We start from the raw sequence: 23,033 nt of genomic DNA on the forward strand, positions 1-23,033 counted from the left end.
TACATCAGCTCTTAAACTAGTTCTTATAAAACACCAATCTTAGGGTTCTTACTCAACATCATATTACTTCTATAACATTACATCTCTTAGTGGACACCTCTTTTTGTATTTATCTTCATAATATGTAAACATAAAACAAAACTCTTATTTATAAAAGACCCTCGGGTCATCATCATATATATATATGAAAATTGCCTCTTACGAGGACTTTTACAAAATGGGATATATACAGCAAAAAGTCCCTAATACATACTAGGACGCTCTATCAAAACGGTCGTCATACGTACTAGGCATCTATATATGTCAGATACTGAAGATACTGATATACTCACTATACTATGCATCTCTATCTATATACATCTATCTACATATAAGCATCTCCATCCCATCATCATATGTAGCTACTCTCACTCAGACCCATCCAGTCCCACCGAAAGCATCTCCGGATACTCTACTTCCCGCATCATCTACTGTCATATCCTCTCTGGGCTCAATCTCCTCATCCTCACTAGGCTTAGTCTCCTCACTATCATCATCATCCTCTGTCTCATCCTCCACATCTGTGTCTACCATCGGATAACAAACAGGTGGCTCCGGAATAGGCTCCCATACATCGACTCCATAAACAGTGGTCCGACGTCGTAGTGGTCGGGTCTGTCCATGCCCCACTGTCATCTCTGGCGTCTCCTCGTCTGGGTCCTCATCATCACTATCAATCGGAATCGGACGAGACGGTCCCTCCTGTGCATCTCTGGATGGTGGGTATAGAATAAGATGCATGTAAAGCTGAAACTCAAAGGTGCCAGGCTCAGGTAGAGGAGTAACCCTCGGATAAGGGTCAAAAGGCACATACTCGGTCCAAGGCATCGGAGATGGAATAGGTGGTAAAATCTCTGTAGGAGGTAATAACAATGGCGCTGTCGCTGGGGCCGGCTCCCAAAGAGGCAGATCAGCACTGGGAAAGGGTATCAGTGTCAAGTAATGAAATGGATCAAAATCCATATATGGCGATCCTGTCTGCAGAATACCCGACTCCGGAACAGCAGAATCCGGGACAATAGGCTCAAAAGCAATGGCCTCATCAGGCATAAATGGCTCCGGAATATATGGAACCTCATCAGATGGGGGTGCAGGTATAATCGGGAAAGGATCTGTCGGAGGAGGGGGTGCATCATATGGTGGTGATGGGGGATCCTCAAACACAAAGTAACGGTGACTAATCGTCGCTACAAAACCCCTAAAATCTGCACGCTCGAATCGTCCATACTCATCCCTAACGACACACTGCGGCACCAGTGAAGCCGCCCAATCCTGCCATCCAGGTGGTAACAGTGGAATCAAAAGGGTGATAGCTGTCGCGTCATCAATCCCATATGCGGTAGTCTCTAGCCATCGTCTATGGTAGTGTGCTACAAACTCACCCAACGTGTCACCCTCCTGCGGCCTAATATCTCGGAACCATCGACACATCATCTCTTCTAAATGTCGTTGCATCCTGAAAAAAAATTTTAACTTCTATCACATCAAGGATAAAGAACTTACTTGATATATCTCAAACAATGACATACTCAATCTCGCTTGGTACGGTGGTGCATTGGCTATTCTAGCCTCAATATTTCTCCATTTATTCCAAAACCACTGGCTCACATCATATTCCATCACCTCAAGCAGTTCCATCCATCAAAACATTACATATCTCATTAGTTCATCACTATCAATATTCATATTCGACATAAAAGCAGTACAATAATAACTCTTACCTCGATAAGCCGGAGGAGATGGGGCACTGAGGTGTTGTTTTAGACTTACTCTCAATCTTACTTTCACTCTAGCCTAAGGATTCAAGGTAGGCTAGACTCAATCTCAAGGTAGGATTTAGTCTCATGAGTAAATGAGATCGAAAGATTTACTCAACTCAAGGATAGTTGAAATCAAGAATTTGGCTTAATCGTGGAGTTTTAACTCAATCAAGGAGTTTGAACTTAATCAAGAATGAAACTCAGAGCAGACAAACCTGCTCTGATACCACTCTGTCGCAGCCCGACATCTAGCCAGTGATAGCGTAGATTGGGTATCGATACGACTAATAAAAAGATAGGGTAGAACAAAGGAATCTGAAAGACTCGTCAAGCGTAAGCTACTAATAATTCAAGTTAATATAATATCATCAATCTTAAAAGAAACATTATCAGCTTCATTCATTCAAATGTATCAAGGTTCTAGTCAACATAAACAAAAGGGAGTATAGCTAAATAGTTACAATGATTCATATTGTTCAGGGTAGCACAACATAGCGTGATCAGACTATATGTATGAAGACATATAGCTGAGAGTAACAATCCTAATTAAGTTTCAAGAACATAGTCTTCAACTATTCGCACAACCGTATAGAAGTAAAATACGGTACTCAAAAGGGTCGTCTATGAACAACAGCCCTCCAGCGATTCCCCAATCTCTCTCCTTGCTCATCCTGCACATTTAGAAATACATGCAGGGCTGAGTATAAATACTCAGTGGACATAAGCCGAAAATAAACAATCTCGCTCTTAGAGCTATACATTTAACTTGCCATTTAAACATCACACAGGGGTTTTTCCTTAAAAGAACCTGTGTAAGCATTTGATAAATTTCAAGCATCATAAAGTAATGAAAGATAGACTGCAGTCATAAATACTTAGCATGTAGTACCACTTCTACAACTCATCATCATCATCATGGTACTGAGAAGTAGGCCTCCTTCTCAAGCACCGTAACCGGCCGACCAGACAGTCGGCTCACAGTCATTTCTGACCGGCCAACCCGGTGTACAGCTCACGGTTACCTTCGTGTACACAATCCCGCCTTTGGCAGGACCCGAAATCGTCTCATCTCATCAGTAGAGTGTAACGTACAGGCTCGTCGTCATCAAAATTCGGCAAGTTAATTAGTTCAAACATCAATTTATCTCAAAACATCTTAAAAACTTATAGACATCATCATAATCATCATTTTAAAAAGCCAGTAATAGGAGTATTAGAAAGTAATGCCCACCTGGAAATCTTAGCTTTGGTACTAGTACTTCGGAGAAATCCTACTTATGCCCTTGACTCGCGTCTTCAGATATCATCGTTGGCATAGACGATCATGTAATAAAATAAACGTCAATTAGACAAATCCTCACTAGGTTTACTATTCTTATCTAAGTAGTAGTCTTCCTTTGTTCCCTTGTAACTAATCACTCTTCGTAACAAACTCTCTTATAATAAATTCTAAATATTCATCATTTTTATTTCCAATGCATCACCGAATTTTAAGTCTAATTAGTTCATTAAGGAACGACTCCTAAATACTCAAACCCATCTATCAATCACATACTAAAGTTGTGAGGTTATAACACATTCTTTAACAAATATCTGATAATTCGCATAATGCTTAATGACTTCACCATCTGGTTAAATCTCTCAAGAGAACCAAATTCGGTTAAGTACATTTATCTCGGAAAAGTATTACATCTATATACATATATAAACATATATATATATACTCCATTAGCCTTTTTATGAATTACTAAGGTGTATAGTTATCACCATTAACACATACAATTTACTAGATCAAAGTAGGTGTAATTAGTGAAAGACCATACTTGACTTCATATACTCTGTCCCAACTTCAAGTAATAAACTGCTTTACCTCGGAACTCTCCTGGGTTTGGGACTCATATCATTTGAAACCTCTTAACGTCTAGTTTCATTTAAAAAAAAGTAGGTTGCAAAACTCTATGTGGTTTAGGAGATATGATCATTTTCCTACAGTCTACCCTATTCGACAGTTTTGTGCAACTGAAAGTTTTGATTTTAGAAAAATAGTAGATCTTGTCAAAAAGACTTAAAATTTTATGGGTAGCTAGCTAACATGTTCATCTTGTTCATATAAAAATATAGAAACCATAAACTCATGAAAAACTACTGGAAAAGTGATTCTAGTATCTGTTTCTTTCACACTTTCGGTAGACAGTTGCAGTTGGAGACTCATAAATGAAAAGGTTATTAGACGATGTTCAAATGACCTCAAATTTTACATGAACGTTCCTAACACTTATATATGTTTACCATAAAATTTTCAAGATTTTTGGGTATCAAAAACCCCGTCAAAAACAATCAAGTCAGTAGCTTAAAAGCTAGCCAATTAAATCATCAACTAGTCCATCCTAAACATATATCCAAGCATACTCTATTTTCTTGTCAAACCAATTCATCATTATCGTTATCAAACAATTCTAATCATCATTTTAATCCATCAACCATCATAACTACAATCTCATAGGCTCATTTTCATACTCAAATCCTCACTTTCTTCATGAATCTTATCTTTCCAACATCACACAATCTAACACCTTTATATACCATATCTCAAAATCAAATCATGCTTTTCATTCAAAGATCAATAATTAACATCTTAATAGCATGCATATACTCTCTATCTTAAAGTTAGAAGACGACAAAAATTTTATAAGACTTCCAACCCTAGTGATCTTCGAAAATTACCAGCTCGAATTAGGAGTTGGTTTCATGCTTCACTCATCTATATACATGCTCATAAAGCTTAGATATAAGTAAATTCATGTGTTTAGAAGCTTACTCTTATGATCTGTAACAAAAAGTATAACTCCTCTTCCTTGACTCCTAGCTCGAACCTTCACCCGAGCTCTTGTTCTATGGATTTACGAATGTTTTTAGCTAGATTTAATCGGTGGTTATGGGATACAAGTAACTTACGAAGCTTTTTACCAGCTTATCAATGGCGTTGGTAATGACAGTCGAGAGAGGAGAGAGAAAAGAGAGAGGAGAGAGAGAAAAGGGACGCCTGTTATGGGGGATGGAAGAGAAAGGTGTTATATATATATATAACCCCATTTACTTAGCCAACAAGTATTGGATAAACAACACATGCTTAATTATCCACTTGCATAAAATATCTTATCCGATAACTATGCTTATCCACTTGCTTTGACTTCTCTCTCTCTAAAGTTAGTTCCGCACCAGAGCAGAGAAATGGTGATTTCTCTACCAATGCAGAGGAATGGCTTCACCTATGGCAATTCCAGAGGAATGACCACCTCTGGCATTTCCATAGGAAAAGACCTCACCTATGGCATTCCAGAGGAATTGCCTCACCTCTGGCATTTCCATAGGTATCGCCTCACCTATGGCATTCCATAGGGAATGGCCTCACCTATGGCATTCCAGAGGAATTGCCTCACCTCTGGCATTTCCATAGGTATCGCCTCACCTATGGCATTCCATAGGGAATGGCCTCACCTATGGCATTCCATAGGGAATGACCTCACCTATGGCATTCCAGAGGAATTGCCTCACCTCTGGCATTTCCATAGGTATCGCCTCACCTATGGCATTCCATAGGGAATGGCCTCACCTATGGCATTCCATAGGGAATGACCTCACCTATGGCATTCCAGAGCCCGCATCCCGAGCAGAGCTCGCAAGCCATAGCAAAACTCTTAGGCCAAAACAGATCTCCAAGGCCAGAACTCGGCTAACATACTATCAAAAGAAAAGATATCATTAACTTCATCCTCGTTCAACCATCATCTCTATACATCTTTATTTCCTCAAAGTATTTCACTCTCTAATTCCATCATCGAAAATATAATAGCTCAACCATTAGAAATCTCATCTCATCAATAGCTTATTTTTATATCTCAGTACTCTTAAAACACAAGGTACTTATAATAAGGAAAAAAAATGCGGGGTGTTACATACATTATTACAAATTTGGATTTATCAAGATAGAACAATTTTAATTATTACATCACATCTACATTTACAAGCATCATCTTTCCTACTCCTACTCTAGACTACCCTACTACATCAAAAGTAGATAAAAAGAAGTGTATGTGTGTGCAAAAATCTGCCGCCCCACTCCTCCAATCTCATTCTTCCTACCCCTCCTACCTATTCTCTAGCACACTCAAGTGTGCAGCCTCCATCCACCCTTTATACTACCCCAACACTTCACCCATTCCTTCCATTTCGCACCAGCAATCACAAAGAAATGGGAGACTTGGCTTAACTACTCTGCCAAGACTTCAAGCTGCTCCAGTCCAGTAGTACCCCAACACTCGAAGCATTGGAGGAAGAAATCATTTACTGCACTGCTGCCAAACTTCAAGGAAGTAGGCTTTCTTCAACTTTCTTCATCACCTTCTAAATTCCACCTGCATTAATGCAAAGATCAACATTCTATTTCAGTTCCAACCCCTTAAAGACCTTAACAAACAAGAAGCAGGAGAGAGCATTCGTTCACTCTCTGCCAGAACTTTTCAAGTCCTTCCAGCCCATATATTCAACAGCATACAACCAAGAACACGTTTTCAAGGTAATTACTCAGCCCCATACTATATTCCATCACACATTTTCTGCATCCAAGCATGATAGACAAACAAAACCAATGCATTATGTGAGAATGAACATAGCAGCATGAAGAACCAGCAACATATAACCTTTCACAGACTTCGACCTCCACACCATAGCTTTACCATCTCACAGCTGATAAACCATGTACATAAGATACCTCAGGCGATTCATACGCAGTAGTTGTAAAGTGAGAGTAAGAAACTTAGCTTTTGTTGAGGGAGGGCTTACTGCCCTGCTTTGTGACCAAGAAAAACTGCACGACGATGAACTTCTGACGCACGACGGAGCTCGGAGGACGACGGAGGCGGCGGACCTTCCCCTGCTCGCCGGAAACCCTACATCAGCAAAAGGAGAAGCTCCCGTCGGAGCTTTCTCAAGGGAGGAAGAGCGCAGGCGTCGGAGGGATGCGCGGACAGCGGTGCCGCTCGCCGGTCCCGCGGCGGCGGCAGCAGATCGAAGCACAGGCGGGAGAATTAGGGCTCGCTTTCCCTTTTTTTTCTCAAGGTTGAATTCAAGAAATTGAAAACGAGGGAAGGCAGAGATGGAGGTAAAGGTGGAGGGACGATCGCCGGAATTGCAGGGGCGGCGGCGGCGATTTCTGATTTTGGGAGAGCTAGGGCTCGATTTTGAAAGGGGGAGAGGCAGGGCTTCAATTGTTTCTGCCAGCTTGAGCGAGAAGAGAGTGAGACGGCGAGAGGCGCCGCCCTTGGCCAGGCACGGCCGCGCCGGAGCTGCGGCGGCGGACGCCTCGGCTGAAGGCGGGTCGAGGGAGAGAGAGAGAGAACCGAAGAGAGCGTCTTTTGATTGAGAAGAGAGAAACTGAGATGTTTGGGGGGGAGGATTTGGGCTTTCCCCTTTAATTGTATAATTGGGCCTAACTCAATTATTTTGCTTGGACTTTAATTATTAATTCATTGGGCCATCTATTTTTCTTTCTATCTGGGCCGAATTTATTTAATTTTCTTGGGCTGAAATTTATTTAATTCTATTGGGCCTGTTTCAGATTTATTTAGTTAAGCCCAACTATTTACTTCTTCATTTGGGCCAATTTATTTTAGTTACTGAACCAATGAATTATTTCAGTTGAACCCAACTAATTATTCCTTTAATTATTTGAGTTCAAGATAATTATTATATTATTTGGACCTCGTCATTATATTATTCCAGCCCGATTGCTTCATTTCCGTTCGAGTCATTCTTGATTAATTATTAGGCTTCCTTATGTTTTAGCCTTTTAATTATTGAATTACCATTATTATTTCTTTGACTCGAATATTGATTAACCTCGATTAATCGGTTGATTCGATTCAATTATCTCCAATTTGGATTTATTCATTGGGAGGGTTAGAACACCCTGAGATGAGCAGAATATTTATAGTTAATTGTTTAACCGCAATAGAAGAGAGATAGCTAATCTCATTGCTTAGTCCTATGTGGAGAGACTACTAATAGAAGTTCCCGAATGTCGTTCAGAATAATAAGTTCATGCATATAAGGTTCATGCATAGTTAAATACGCATTCTCATTTGAGGATTTTCATCGAGCAATATCTTATGTTGTGACAGCCCTCATTCCCGGGAGAATAGGAAACGTGCTACTTAATGGGATTTCTAGACTTTGCTAGGATAAAATAGGTGATATGTCTTTAGATTTGGGTGACACATTCATAATAAAGGAATTTCGGAATTTAAGGATAATAAATACGACAACTTAGATAGAAATTCTCCCAACCAGGATCAAAAGTTCGGAGGTCTGAGACAACAAGATAACACTTCAAACTAGACATACATATATGCGAGGTTCAGTTGCTAGAAATGCGATTGCCAAAAGAGTTCATAATAATTAGGCTAAGAATATTTAAAGAGTCAATCTCAAAAGATATCCACCTAAGTGAATATTATGGCAGCGGAATTTATTCTTGACATTCATTTGGGAATACAGCAACACCCTCCCTCAGCTTCGCACGTCACCATCTGCCGCTCAACCTGCAAAAGGTTTTGAAAACAATTGCAGGGCTGAGTACTAATATACTCAGTGGGTTTAGCCATTTGAAAACATTTGAAAAATCCATTTAAAAGAATAATCCATGCTATGAACAGTATAACATAGAAATATTAGAAAGCATTCCATGCATACTTAAAATAAATTGTGGATCCATTTTCAGTCTTCTCTCTACTGGTGCTTCACCTATTATGTGAACTTGTGGGAGCAGCCCACAGAGGTCCACTACCATGCATGTTTCAGAAATGGGAGCAGCCCAAGTCTGACAGTCTGAGGCAAGTGGGAGCAGCCCACAATACCCCCTTGTGTGTACACAATCCTAACCAGGGCGATCCAATCGCTACGTCGGCTAGGACCCGATCGTTAGAGAACATAGGAGCACTTTAAACAATAGAGAGATAAAAACATTTTAACATGGACATTCATTTGCATTTGCATAAAAATTTAGAGCTCAATAACTCAAAACATACATTGGAAAATAAAAACCCACCTCGTTAGGACAAGCCTGTAGATAAAAGATGCACAAATTCTCTTGCCTTGTAAAATCAGTGCTAAAACCTTCTATCAAGTGGACCTACAAGAATAATCTAATCTTAATAGGCCTCAAAATATCGTCTCTGCTAACATTTTAACAAAGCTACTAAATCTTAATATTCTGCGCCCGGATTTTCAAAACTCAATTGAAAATCTTAAAAATCGAAATTATCAAAATACTTTTATTGCATTATTCACTATGCAAATTCATATCAAAAGTTAAAATCACATAAAGTAAATAATTACACAAATAATCAATCAAACTCAAATTATTCAAATTAACCAACTGATTAAGGACTTGACTAAATGATTTAAGTAAAACATGATTTAAAGAATGTAAATCAGCCCAACATCTTAACAAACATGCAGCCCAACTCTTTAATTAAATCAGGCCCAACTTGAATTAAAAGTATAGGCCCAAATTATAAACAAACAAGCCCAAAATTCCATAAGTCAAACTCCCCCTTATTTCTCCCTCTTTACGTCTCCCCTCTCTCTCTCACCAAAACCAGAACACACCCCTTTCTCCTCCTCTCTCCGCCATCTCTCTCTCACCAGCTGCCTCGCCACTTCTCCATCGCCGGCGACAACAGCGTTGTCGCCGCCGCCCTCACTTTTCCCCCTCTCCATTTTCCCCATCTTGCTTCTCTTTCTCTCTTTCTCTCAAATACCCAAATTCTGAAATCCCTAAATCTGCAAATCTACCCTTCCCATCTTTTTTTTTCTCGGCTGGACGGCCAACGGCGAAGGACCACCGCCGCCAGCCACCTCCTACTCACCCTCTCAGACCCTTCCTTATCTTTCTATCGGCCGACGGGCAGCAGGAGTTTCAGACCACCACCGCCGCCGTTCGCAACTGCCGACTCTATCCCGCCTCCCCTCCTTCTCTCATTCTATCCGCGATGACAGCCACGCCGGCGACAACAGCAGTAACCGCGCCGCCGCGGTGACCACAGCAGCACTGCTGCCTTCGCTCCCCCCTGCCCTGACTCGCCTCGACTCGACTCCCACATCAACAACACATAGCGAAAGATTACAGAAAATACATGTAAGGCTCAATTAGTCCATAGACATTCTGTAAACTTGTTTTCTTTTTCATGTGCAGTTTCTGTAACAACCATATGTACATAAAAAAAAAAGCAAGATATGATCTTTATTCATGTATGCTAATCATCTTTTATGAATGTCCTGTTTGATTGTAAATAAAGAATGGTTATTATGCTTTTGTGTGTGGTGTATGAACATGATTGTTTGTTGAGAAGAAGTGTACTGGGGCAAACCTTAATGAGGAGTTCTGTTATGAAGTAAATTTTGAGGGCTGTGATTTTGAGCTACGAACTGTCGCCTGCTACTCTTGGTGAGAAGATGGGATTTTGAGTTGTGTGTTGGGTGAAGAGTTAAGCTGCTTCGTGTGTGATCGAAAGGGCGAGAATGGCTAAAATTTATAGGGGAAACTGGCAGGAAGAAGAAGACGTGGAAGTACCCCTATCATGCATTAAAACTAACTACTGATGATCATGTAATGTGTCAATTCTACTGCCCCAAGTAAAAGATTAAAAACTCATGCAAAAACTCAAGATATATATATATATATTCGGTCCACTTAAAGATATAGTGGGCTTCTTAAATAAGTGATCATTTGCAAATTGTTTACAAAGCCCACATCAAAATAATTTATTGAGATAGAAAATATAAGCACATTGCCTTCAAATAATTTGATAAAATCTATTATTAAAAGGAATACTTTTTCGAAAAGAAATATAATAATTTATCCGGGCGAGAAACTACTTATTCTAAGTTCAAGTATTCTCGTGAAATCCTATTAAGAAGAAATCGGGGTATTACAACCCTTCCCCGTTAAAAAAATTTCGTCCTCGAAATTTGAAATTCTCGGCTAGCAAACTTGACTTCTAGTTTGCACATACTTTTCTCGTTCATAGAGATTCTATAAAGGCAGAATAAATCTGGATACTCCATAAGGTTTTGATCTTTCGATCGAACATGTCCATCAATCTCTTTCCATTTTCTAAATCCCAAATATGACTAACTTGTCATGCTTGCTTATCATTTTTATATATATATATCATCTTGAAAGCTTCCACCACCATAGGCTTTAAACTTAACATTTCACATGCATGTAGAGACAAAAGTATGAAGCTCTTGATGTTAAAACAGATACGTCAATTTATGACAATTGTACCTTCTAAATATTCAGGTGCTTCAACTGCTTGTTGTTGGTTAAGAGCATAAGCCCTAGCACGTGCAGGCTGTCTCTGATTTGGCCGCTCGTTACCAATTAGTACTTGATTCGGCCTTTGAGGGGCAAGGTTCTGAGGTTGTGGAATTCCCATGTTCCTGTTATTGTTTGGGCAGTCTCTGGCAAAATGCCCTGGTTGCTTGCACCTAAAGCAGTCGTTGGAGCCTATCTTACATTCACCATAGTGATTTTTCTGACATGTTGGACATAAAGGCTTTCCTTCAGCCTGTCCTTGTTGTTGCTGAGTTCCTCTCCATGGTTGCTTCATTTTTCCTGGGTTCCCTTCATTTCCGCCTTCCCATTTACGTTTCATTTTTCCATAGTTTTGGGTCGGTGCTTGTGCTGACACATTTTCTTTTTCCTTTGGTAGTATTGCTTCGATGTTTAGGGCCCTGCTCAAAGATTGAGCATATGTTAATGCTCCCTGACTGGCTAGTGGAACGGCTATCTCAAGCCGTAGACCTTGTCGAAACTTTTCTGCACATTTCTCGTCCGTGTCAACTAGATGCGGAGCATATCGCGAGAGCTGGTTAAACATTCGATCGTACTCAGTGACCGTCATATTTCCTTGTCGTAAATTCCAAAACTCATCTTGTTTCTTCTTTCTATAGCATCCAGGGATATATTTTTCATACAATCTTTCTTTAAAATCATTCCACGTGTACGCCTCCCATTGCTCGGGGGTCAAAGTTCGTTGCACCGATTCCCACCAGAATTCGGCCTCATCAACGAGTTGGAAAATTGCGCATGTGAGTTTCTCCCTATCCCCACAGCCAACATGGTTGAGTATTCTTTCAGTAGCTCTTACCCATCTCTCGGCATCCAGAGGATCACCAAGGCCATCAAAAGTTGGTGGATTATGCTTGCGAAACCTCTCTTCCACACTACGTTCTGGTATAACTCGTGGCACATGTTCTTCAGGATTAGGTCCTCTTCCTGCCATTCTGCATGTAATCAACAATGTTGGGCTTCTTCTTCATTCTTCTTAAAAATCTATGATACTAATGACCTAAAAATCTTTCTATTCTGAAACCAATATTGGTTGTCCATGAGTCACCTTTTTATGTGTCATGCTCTGATATTCTAACTTTCGTATTCCGATTTTCTATGCCTTATTCTTCTATGTTTCTACGTTTCTACCGTTCTATACTTTCTATGTTCTGTCATTCTATGTTCAGTGCTTTCATTGTATAGTCCTTTCTATTCTTAATCTGTTCATGTCTTCTAAAATTCGTTGGTTATAAAAATAGAAATCTAAAGACATCCTTCATCAGTTCATCAAGCGACTATAGTCTGTCATCATATCCTTTCTAGGTTCACATGTAATAACACGCATTGGTTGAATCATCTCATGGTAATAAATTGCATATTAATCATTTATGCAACATTTCCTCATTTCAAAACAAGTCGGGCACATACTTTTGTATGATAAAATATTTAAATCTCAAATTCATGATCATATGCATGTCTAGTCTCAATAAATGTTAAGGTTCCATACATGTTGCGTTTCAGTGTACGGACGTCTCCATACATGATCCGCTTCAGTGTATGTTCAGTCACAATTCATATCAATGCATTCAATCTCAAAACACATCCATTCTTATTGCATGTTCAGTCTCAATACGTATATTCTATCTCAATGCATGTTCATCCTCAGTGCGTTTATAGTTTCAATACATGCTATGTTTCAATGCATGTTCAGTCTCAATACATGTTCCGTCTCAATGCATGTTTTGTCTCAGTGCATGTTCATTCTCAATGCGTGTCCCGTCTCTATGCATGTTCAGTCTCAATACATGTTCATCTCAATGCATGTTCAATCATAATGCATGTTCTATCTCAGTGCATATTCAATCTTAACATGTTTTATAACATATTCATTTGGTGCATGCATTTCAGTAAACATTTTGAAAACATGATTAACATACCTTGGTTGAGGGCAGTGTGACGACTAGCTGAGGGTTGCTGTATAAACTTTAAGAAGTCTAGAGATGTTATCCTAGACTCGACATCAATGAACTTGCGGTCTCAGAGCCAAGAACTTTCGCTCTGATACCATCTGTGACAGCCCTCATTCCCGGGAGAATAGGAAACGTGCTACTTAATGGGATTTCTAGACTTTGCTAGGATAAAATAGGTGATATGTCTTTAGATTTGGGTGACACATTCATAATAAAGGAATTTCGGAATTTAAGGATAATAAATACGACAACTTAGATAGAAATTCTCCCAACCAGGATCAAAAGTTCGGAGGTCTGAGACAACAAGATAACACTTCAAACTAGACATACATATATGCGAGGTTCAGTTGCTAGAAATGCGATTGCCAAAAGAGTTCATAATAATTAGGCTAAGAATATTTAAAGAGTCAATCTCAAAAGATATCCACCTAAGTGAATATTATGGCAGCGGAATTTATTCTTGACATTCATTTGGGAATACAGCAACACCCTCCCTCAGCTTCGCACGTCACCATCTGCCGCTCAACCTGCAAAAGGTTTTGAAAACAATTGCAGGGCTGAGTACTAATATACTCAGTGGGTTTAGCCATTTGAAAACATTTGAAAAATCCATTTAAAAGAATAATCCATGCTATGAACAGTATAACATAGAAATATTAGAAAGCATTCCATGCATACTTAAAATAAATTGTGGATCCATTTTCAGTCTTCTCTCTACTGGTGCTTCACCTATTATGTGAACTTGTGGGAGCAGCCCACAGAGGTCCACTACCATGCATGTTTCAGAAATGGGAGCAGCCCAAGTCTGACAGTCTGAGGCAAGTGGGAGCAGCCCACAATACCCCCTTGTGTGTACACAATCCTAACCAGGGCGATCCAATCGCTACGTCGGCTAGGACCCGATCGTTAGAGAACATAGGAGCACTTTAAACAATAGAGAGATAAAAACATTTTAACATGGACATTCATTTGCATTTGCATAAAAATTTAGAGCTCAATAACTCAAAACATACATTGGAAAATAAAAACCCACCTCGTTAGGACAAGCCTGTAGATAAAAGATGCACAAATTCTCTTGCCTTGTAAAATCAGTGCTAAAACCTTCTATCAAGTGGACCTACAAGAATAATCTAATCTTAATAGGCCTCAAAATATCGTCTCTGCTAACATTTTAACAAAGCTACTAAATCTTAATATTCTGCGCCCGGATTTTCAAAACTCAATTGAAAATCTTAAAAATCGAAATTATCAAAATACTTTTATTGCATTATTCACTATGCAAATTCATATCAAAAGTTAAAATCACATAAAGTAAATAATTACACAAATAATCAATCAAACTCAAATTATTCAAATTAACCAACTGATTAAGGACTTGACTAAATGATTTAAGTAAAACATGATTTAAAGAATGTAAATCAGCCCAACATCTTAACAAACATGCAGCCCAACTCTTTAATTAAATCAGGCCCAACTTGAATTAAAAGTATAGGCCCAAATTATAAACAAACAAGCCCAAAATTCCATAAGTCAAACTCCCCCTTATTTCTCCCTCTTTACGTCTCCCCTCTCTCTCTCACCAAAACCAGAACACACCCCTTTCTCCTCCTCTCTCCGCCATCTCTCTCTCACCAGCTGCCTCGCCACTTCTCCATCGCCGGCGACAACAGCGTTGTCGCCGCCGCCCTCACTTTTCCCCCTCTCCATTTTCCCCATCTTGCTTCTCTTTCTCTCTTTCTCTCAAATACCCAAATTCTGAAATCCCTAAATCTGCAAATCTACCCTTCCCATCTTTTTTTTTTCTCGGCTGGACGGCCAACGGCGAAGGACCACCGCCGCCAGCCACCTCCTACTCACCCTCTCAGACCCTTCCATATTCTGCGCCCGGATTTTCAAAACTCAATTGAAAATCTTAAAAATCGAAATTATCAAAATACTTTTATTGCATTATTCACTATGCAAATTCATATCAAAAGTTAAAATCACATAAAGTAAATAATTACACAAATAATCAATCAAACTCAAATTATTCAAATTAACCAACTGATTAAGGACTTGACTAAATGATTTAAGTAAAACATGATTTAAAGAATGTAAATCAGCCCAACATCTTAACAAACATGCAGCCCAACTCTTTAATTAAATCAGGCCCAACTTGAATTAAAAGTATAGGCCCAAATTATAAACAAACAAGCCCAAAATTCCATAAGTCAAACTCCCCCTTATTTCTCCCTCTTTACGTCTCCCCTCTCTCTCTCACCAAAACCAGAACACACCCCTTTCTCCTCCTCTCTCCGCCATCTCTCTCTCACCAGCTGCCTCGCCACTTCTCCATCGCCGGCGACAACAGCGTTGTCGCCGCCGCCCTCACTTTTCCCCCTCTCCATTTTCCCCATCTTGCTTCTCTTTCTCTCTTTCTCTCAAATACCCAAATTCTGAAATCCCTAAATCTGCAAATCTACCCTTCCCATCTTTTTTTTTCTCGGCTGGACGGCCAACGGCGAAGGACCACCGCCGCCAGCCACCTCCTACTCACCCTCTCAGACCCTTCCTTATCTTTCTATCGGCCGACGGGCAGCAGGAGTTTCAGACCACCACCGCCGCCGTTCGCAACTGCCGACTCTATCCCGCCTCCCCTCCTTCTCTCATTCTATCCGCGATGACAGCCACGCCGGCGACAACAGCAGTAACCGCGCCGCCGCGGTGACCACAGCAGCACTGCTGCCTTCGCTCCCCCCTGCCCTGACTCGCCTCGACTCGACTCCCACATCAACAACACATAGCGAAAGATTACAGAAAATACATGTAAGGCTCAATTAGTCCATAGACATTCTGTAAACTTGTTTTCTTTTTCATGTGCAGTTTCTGTAACAACCATATGTACATAAAAAAAAAAGCAAGATATGATCTTTATTCATGTATGCTAATCATCTTTTATGAATGTCCTGTTTGATTGTAAATAAAGAATGGTTATTATGCTTTTGTGTGTGGTGTATGAACATGATTGTTTGTTGAGAAGAAGTGTACTGGGGCAAACCTTAATGAGGAGTTCTGTTATGAAGTAAATTTTGAGGGCTGTGATTTTGAGCTACGAACTGTCGCCTGCTACTCTTGGTGAGAAGATGGGATTTTGAGTTGTGTGTTGGGTGAAGAGTTAAGCTGCTTCGTGTGTGATCGAAAGGGCGAGAATGGCTAAAATTTATAGGGGAAACTGGCAGGAAGAAGAAGACGTGGAAGTACCCCTATCATGCATTAAAACTAACTACTGATGATCATGTAATGTGTCAATTCTACTGCCCCAAGTAAAAGATTAAAAACTCATGCAAAAACTCAAGATATATATATATATATTCGGTCCACTTAAAGATATAGTGGGCTTCTTAAATAAGTGATCATTTGCAAATTGTTTACAAAGCCCACATCAAAATAATTTATTGAGATAGAAAATATAAGCACATTGCCTTCAAATAATTTGATAAAATCTATTATTAAAAGGAATACTTTTTCGAAAAGAAATATAATAATTTATCCGGGCGAGAAACTACTTATTCTAAGTTCAAGTATTCTCGTGAAATCCTATTAAGAAGAAATCGGGGTATTACATATGTACATTCTCGTAATAATGGTCAAGGTCGGGAATAACAAGCGATTAAGGAGCCACCGTATCACAGAAATATCCTATCAGGTGGGCATTACTTTCATATATATCAAATGAGTTTAAATATTACGTTCAAGCAAGTTATTTCATGACAAAATCTTTGAGTTAAAGTTATTTCAAGTATTGTCTTGCCATAAAATGTTTCAATTCCAGTATGATATCTATCTGATGTGGCTTTTGCCAAGTTTGTAATCGAATTCGGGTCCTGAGCAGTTGATAGCTATCCTGCCAGGGCTAGTGTACACCCAAGGCCGTGAGTCATCGAGCGGGTTGGCCGGTCAAGTGTCCGTGAGAGGTGGCCACCTCTCCGGCACACAGCTTCAGATATGATAGATTATAAGAGAACTTAGACTGATCAGTCGAACTTTAAGAATCACAAAAGAATTTAGTAAGCTTGGGCCTATCTCACGAAAACTCCCTTGATGTACTGTTTACGATGGCATGACAATTTACAGTTTTGAAGCATGTATTTTTATACTTAGGCATACGTGCCCACTGAGTACTTTTGTACTCAGCCCTGCATATATTTCTAAATGTGCAGGTTGAGCAGCGGCTGGTGGTGATGAAGTGACGAGCGGAGTCTTTTGTCTTATCCTTATGTATTAATGAACTCTGGGGATACATGTCTTCATACATGTAATCAGAACCTTATTCCGCTGCGTACTCAGAAGTATTATGATATTTTGGCTAAGTTGGAATTATCCGAACTTATTAGTTTATTTGAGTCAATATGACTAAACCTCCGTTATATTATAAATATTCCTTTTGTTAACAACGATTAAATACTATCATTCCTTGTTTAATTATTCCCCTTTCTACCCCGCTTCTAATCTCCCTCCCTTAGTCATGGTTTTCCCGGCTTAATTATCCTTAATTAATGGCCGGTCGTGACAACTAAAATAAAAAAACATAAAAAATGTCCACTGTTACCAAAATACCCTTCACATTAAAAATTAAAAAAATGTCCACTTTACATCACCCCTTTAAAAAATCCCGCAATTCACAACCAGTGTGAATTCACAACCAAAAAATTTTGGTTGTGAATTCACACTGGTTGTGAATTGAGAATTCACAACCAGTCGAATTCACAACCAGAATTTTTTGTTTGTGAATTCACAACTAGTCTAATTCACAGCCAAAATTTAATTCACAACCAATCGAATTCACAACTAGAATTTTTTGGTTGTGAATTCACAACAAACGAATTCACAACCAAAATTTAATTCACAACCATATTTATGTTGGTTGTGAATTCACAATCAGTCGAATTCACAACTTGAATTTAATTCACAACTAGAATTTATTTTGGTTGTGAATTCAAGTAGTTGTGAGTTTGAGTTTTTAAAGTTTGAATTCACAATTAAAACTGTAATTTATTTTGATTGTGAATTTATAGATTTGGTTGTAAATTCAAGAATATTAAGTTATGAATTGATCGAGCTAGTTGTGAATTCAAGAACATTAAGTTATGAATTCATCGACGTGGTTGTGAATTCTTAAATCTAGATGTGAATTTAAAAATATTAAGTTGTGAATTCATAAATATGGTCGTGAATTCAAAAACATTAAATTGTGAATTCGTACGTATATCCTCTATTCCGAATCAAAATAAATGGCACTTTACTATACCAAGCAAGCCAACCACAAACTCTAAAAACATTAAAATAAAACATTTCACCAATCGAAATCTCATAGGTAAAGGCATAATTCTCAAGAAATTACAACATTTGCTTGGTTTGATTCCCACAGACTTCATAGGCCATAATATTCGCAGCACTAGCAATCCTCTGCTGCATCACTTATCTTGCAAGCCGGCCACGAGAAGTATGCAGCATTGCTCTCAAAACCTGCTGCAACGAAGCTCTGCAATGGCGGTGGACTTGAACCGGGAAGATTTAGATTGATCTCATACTCCCTCTCCAAATCCAACTCCAATTCTGACGAACCAAAGTTGTGTGCACTTGAATCCATTCTACCCCTATCAACTCAAACAAGATGATCAACACTCAATCAAACATACTACATATGAATGACAACAAAAAGCTATCTTGATTTTGGCAACATAAGCAATGAAAAATACAGGAAATACATTAAGAGAAAACATTGAGACTGCTTGAATTTTTGAAGAGTAATATCACAAACAGCAGCTACTGAAGAATAGTTTGTTAGAGAAGAACAATTATCACTTCATTTACAGGAAAGTAAACCAACGACCTATATTGAATATTTATGAGAGAAACAACGAAATGAGAAACTCCAACTCTTTCATAGAATAAGTCACTGCAAATGAAAAACACCGGAGAACGTTGTCGCAGCAAAGAGAGGGAGAGAGAGGAGATGGCAGAAGCGTCGAAAAACGCCGGAGAACGTCGCACCGCCGCTGGATCTCTAAGAATCACCACCGCTGGAGCACCGCCCGCTGGAGAACGCTGCGCTGCTGGAGTACCGCTGATGGAGAAAGGAACTTTGTCGCCGTCGCTGGAGAGGAAAGGTAGCCGCCGCCGCCTTCAATTTCTGGGGGAGAGAAATTAGAAAAACTCAAATTCACATCAGATTTGGGGGAGATCTGTCGAGAGAGAGAGATCTGTTGATTGCCGACCAGCTCGTCAGAAACCCTAGAAACGACGGCGCGTCGGTGAGATCCTCCGCAGCTGCCGCGGAACTCGAAGCGCTGCCGCACTCATCCTCCTCTATTTCGAAGGAATTGGTGGCGGGAGGAGGCTAAAGTCGCGGCGGGGGTGAAGCAGGAGATGACGGGGGCGGTGAGGCCGGGGCGGCGGCGCTTCGCGGCGGGGGGCGAAGCAGGAGATGGCGGAGGCGACGAGGTCGAGGCGGTGTAGATCTCGTTAGGCGGTGGCACGGAGGTCGGTATCGGAGAGTATGGCGGCTGTGGTGAAGCAGGAGGTGGTGGAGGAAGAGAGAGATGGTGGTGGTTGCGGCGGTAGTGAGAGAGAGAGAGAATGAGAGAAAAATGGTTAGTTTTTATGTATTTAAAGTTAAGGGTATTTCTGTCTTTTCAATTAAAAAGTGGACAGTTTTTATTATTTTTATTTGGGGTTATTGCCCCTAAATACATGAACTATGACCAAATTCTAGTTTATAACACCACCTTTAGATTTTGCCCCATAATTCATCACCTTTCAATTTTTTCTGGAATCTCCCATGGCCAAAGTTTGGAATATTCAAAAATAACCCCATTATAAAATTCTTTGTACTTTGACCCCTAAAACTTTTGGTTTTGGACTAAAAGACAATTATACCTAAAACATGTATAAGATTGGGCTTGAATGGTATATCGGCTGGAAACTTTCCTCGTGCCCGATAGATTACCTGGTAATCTGGGTCTGGACTGTGAGACAACGCCACGTACTTTCGAGCAAAAAACAGTTTAAAAGATCCTTGTTTAAAATGGTATCAGAGCGGGTTTTTATAGAGGAATTATGTAATTTTTAATTTATTTTATTATTAACCCATATGGGAGGAGACTCCATTTAAAGTTTATGGATCCGGACGAATGTCCGAGATGTGTACACTACAGGAACTCTCTCCAAAATCTGGAGATAGAAACCAGTCGCTTCATAAGCGATCTTAGATGGAACAATCGAGTCCTCGTTACCAACCTACGACGAGGAGAAGATATCGAGCTGATTCGCGATATCATCGCGAGTATCCAAGGTTATCATGAGCACCTCATGAGAATGGCCGCTGCCAGAATGGCCATTGAACGAAGGAGAGACGAGGCCCATTGGTCGCACGATTGATGGAACTAAAAGACAAAGCAGGAGTAGTCTATCCAGGCTACCAAAAGATCGAGCCAAGCTCTTCCGACAACGTCAACTTGCGGGAGATCCAAAAAACGGTGGAATATTATGGCGTCAAGCTATACGATCTACCGATGGAGCTAAGCAGAATATCACTCAAACAAGAGGAAATATTGACCCTCTTGCGTGATATCCAGAAAAGAATGGAGGAGATCGAAAGGCGAAAACCATGTTCCGGAAAAATTCGGAATCAATGGTCCAAAGATCCGACGTCTACATCTCTATTCGATGCAACACCCAAAGAGTTGCAGCCGGAGGACATAATCCGAATCATGAAAGGCAAATATCATGGATAGCCTTGACAGAATCGGATTAGAAGATCTACAGGAGTTGGCAGAATCTTTTGCTAACCTCAATATGGTAGAGCTAAAGATGAACCAAGGAGATGAGGTTCCCAAAACAGAGCCTCAAGAAGAAGGATCGTAAAAGAAGGGGTCAGCTCAAGACGATGCAAGTCAGTTCCAACGAACCAGGCGACGGAGGCCTCAGATGCAGGATACACCTGTAGGAAAGGTCACACTGGAACCAATCCATCCATACGGATTGATTCTCAACCTTGACGAAGCCAGTTTTAAAGAATGGGAGGGTCTCATCGACGAATGGGCTTCATCATTAAAGGTCGTGATTGCCACAATTGATTACGACAAAAAAGAATTTGCCAGAGTCTTCGAAGCTAGTTTGGCAGGCATGGCAAAACAATTCTGGGAAAAACTTGAAGTTCCGACCAGGGAGGAATTGTTTAGTAGCACGTCCTTATATGATATCATTAAGGAAATTACTAAACAAATTAAAATCCATTTTTTGGGAATGGGTTTTTTCGAAGGATCCGCAGAGGAGAAACGCAAGAAATATCAACAGGCACTTTACAATCTAAGGTTGATAGTGCTAGAGCCAAAAGCTCTCAATGAATTTCTGCGTCTGTACACCCTATATGTTCATATGGGGGAAGTTGAAGATCAGACTGCCATGGACCTCTTCTTTCCAAAGCTTCCAAGTCCATGGAGGGAAATGCTCATCAATGAGTATGTTTCACCAGGAGGATATCCACTTGACAGTGCTTCGAGGAGGATGTCTTATGTTCACAAGAAGCTGTCCGAATGGTGCCAGAAGGCGGCGGACCAGAGGAATCTCAAGAGATTGAGAAGACTCAACAAGAAATCCCCATTGATGTGCGACAACATTGATCTTCCAACAGAGATTGGTGCTGAGTTGCTATATCAACGAAGGAGCAGAAAGAAACATAGGTATCAACCCTATGAAAGAAAGTCCAGAAGGAGTTCTTGGAAGCCAAGAACTATGTGGACCAAACAGAAGGCACGCTCCTACAAGTCAGGCCAACGGAGCGGACCATCAAGAAACCGATTCTCAAATCAAAAGAGAATCCCGGCGAGAAAAACTTTCAGGCGTACTCAGGCCAAGGCTAATGAAAGTTTCAAGGATTGCAACTGCTGGTCGTGCGGTGCAAAGGGGCATATTTCAACCAATTGCCCAGACAACAAGAAAAGGCAGATAAGGAGATTCGAATCCACACCGGATATCGAAGACGCTATCTATCACCAGAAATTGATACCCGTGTATCAATTTGAAGATATATCCTCTGATGAGAGTATATATGAGCAAGAAGAGGTCTTTAGTTCTGAAGATTCGGAGATGTCCGATGGATCAACCGGAGACGAGTCAGACTAAAGAGGAACACGAGGTCCACCACATCCAGAAAGAGGATCAGAATGGATTCACTAGCCATTTTTTGATTCCACAGGAAGAAGTGGTGAAAAAGCTCGTGAAAAAACTCAATAGGGAAACTGGAGAGGTACAAACATACCAAGGGTTTTCCAATGGGAGATTGAATCGAGTTTTTAATAGCTTGATTCCATCCAAGAGGAAGCATCATGTCTATTTTGGTGTCACAAACCGAGAAATGGCGCTTCCAATGGAGATTACAAGTAATCAGGTGGAGATTCAGCTGGTTCCTGCTGAAGATATTAGGCAGGATCTTAAGAAAATGAAGCCAGAAGTCGCAAGCACGATGAAATGGATTCATATTGGAGCAATTCAGTTGGTAATCAAATCATCCCTCTCCCCAGGGACAGACCAACCAATTGATGTCGCACTTTGCGACAAAAGAATCAGAGATACTAGAGCATCAGTTCTGGGAGCCTTTTCGGGCAATCTCTATGCCAAGAGGATTATAACCGAGTTCTATCCACAGATCGCTTATAATCTACAGGATTCATCCTTCAGCCGAGCCCTGACCCTCTATCAGGACTACAAAAAGAAGGAGCTTATGACAGAAGGGAATAGGCCATACTCACTGACTTATCAAGTCTCGTATGCCTTATCAAATTCCCATCACACAGAATTATTTCTGGGGAAAGAGTTCATTGAAAT

General features: G+C 40.2%; 1 protein-coding gene and 1 long non-coding RNA gene across 11 annotated transcripts; both read right to left on the bottom strand.

Annotated features, from left to right (window-relative positions):
- Positions 1-2,173: 2,173 nt before the first annotated feature.
- LOC131019191 (uncharacterized) lies at positions 2,174-3,209 on the bottom strand. Its single transcript, XR_009100120.1, has 2 exons — positions 3,031-3,209; positions 2,174-2,470 (listed from the first exon to the last, which is right to left on the bottom strand). It is a non-coding gene; the product is annotated as an uncharacterized LOC131019191 (long non-coding RNA).
- Positions 3,210-8,102: 4,893 nt separating this feature from the next.
- LOC131018096 (uncharacterized) lies at positions 8,103-16,565 on the bottom strand. Of its 10 annotated transcripts, none has more exons than XR_009100046.1 (4): positions 10,229-10,574; positions 8,905-8,988; positions 8,550-8,795; positions 8,103-8,398 (listed from the first exon to the last, which is right to left on the bottom strand). XR_009100046.1 is itself a non-coding variant. In XM_057946818.1 (4 exons), the coding sequence occupies exons 3-4, from the start codon at positions 12,146-12,148 to the stop codon at positions 8,394-8,396; spliced, it is 1,005 nt and encodes a 334-aa protein (XP_057802801.1). In that variant the 5' UTR covers position 12,149; positions 14,200-14,283; positions 16,204-16,563; the 3' UTR covers positions 8,103-8,393. The 10 variants fall into 10 exon arrangements, 1 of the variants encoding a protein (XP_057802801.1); XM_057946818.1 differs by lacking the exons at positions 8,550-8,795; positions 8,905-8,988; positions 10,229-10,574 and adding exons at positions 11,149-12,149; positions 14,200-14,283; positions 16,204-16,563; XR_009100043.1 differs by lacking the exons at positions 8,103-8,398; positions 8,550-8,795; positions 8,905-8,988; positions 10,229-10,574 and adding exons at positions 13,398-13,693; positions 13,845-14,090; positions 14,200-14,283; positions 16,204-16,499.
- Positions 16,566-23,033: the final 6,468 nt, after the last annotated feature.

The sequence above is a fragment of the Salvia miltiorrhiza genome, chromosome 3, assembly GCF_028751815.1.
Source record: "Salvia miltiorrhiza cultivar Shanhuang (shh) chromosome 3, IMPLAD_Smil_shh, whole genome shotgun sequence".
NCBI classification, from domain to species: Eukaryota; Viridiplantae; Streptophyta; class Magnoliopsida; order Lamiales; family Lamiaceae; genus Salvia; species Salvia miltiorrhiza.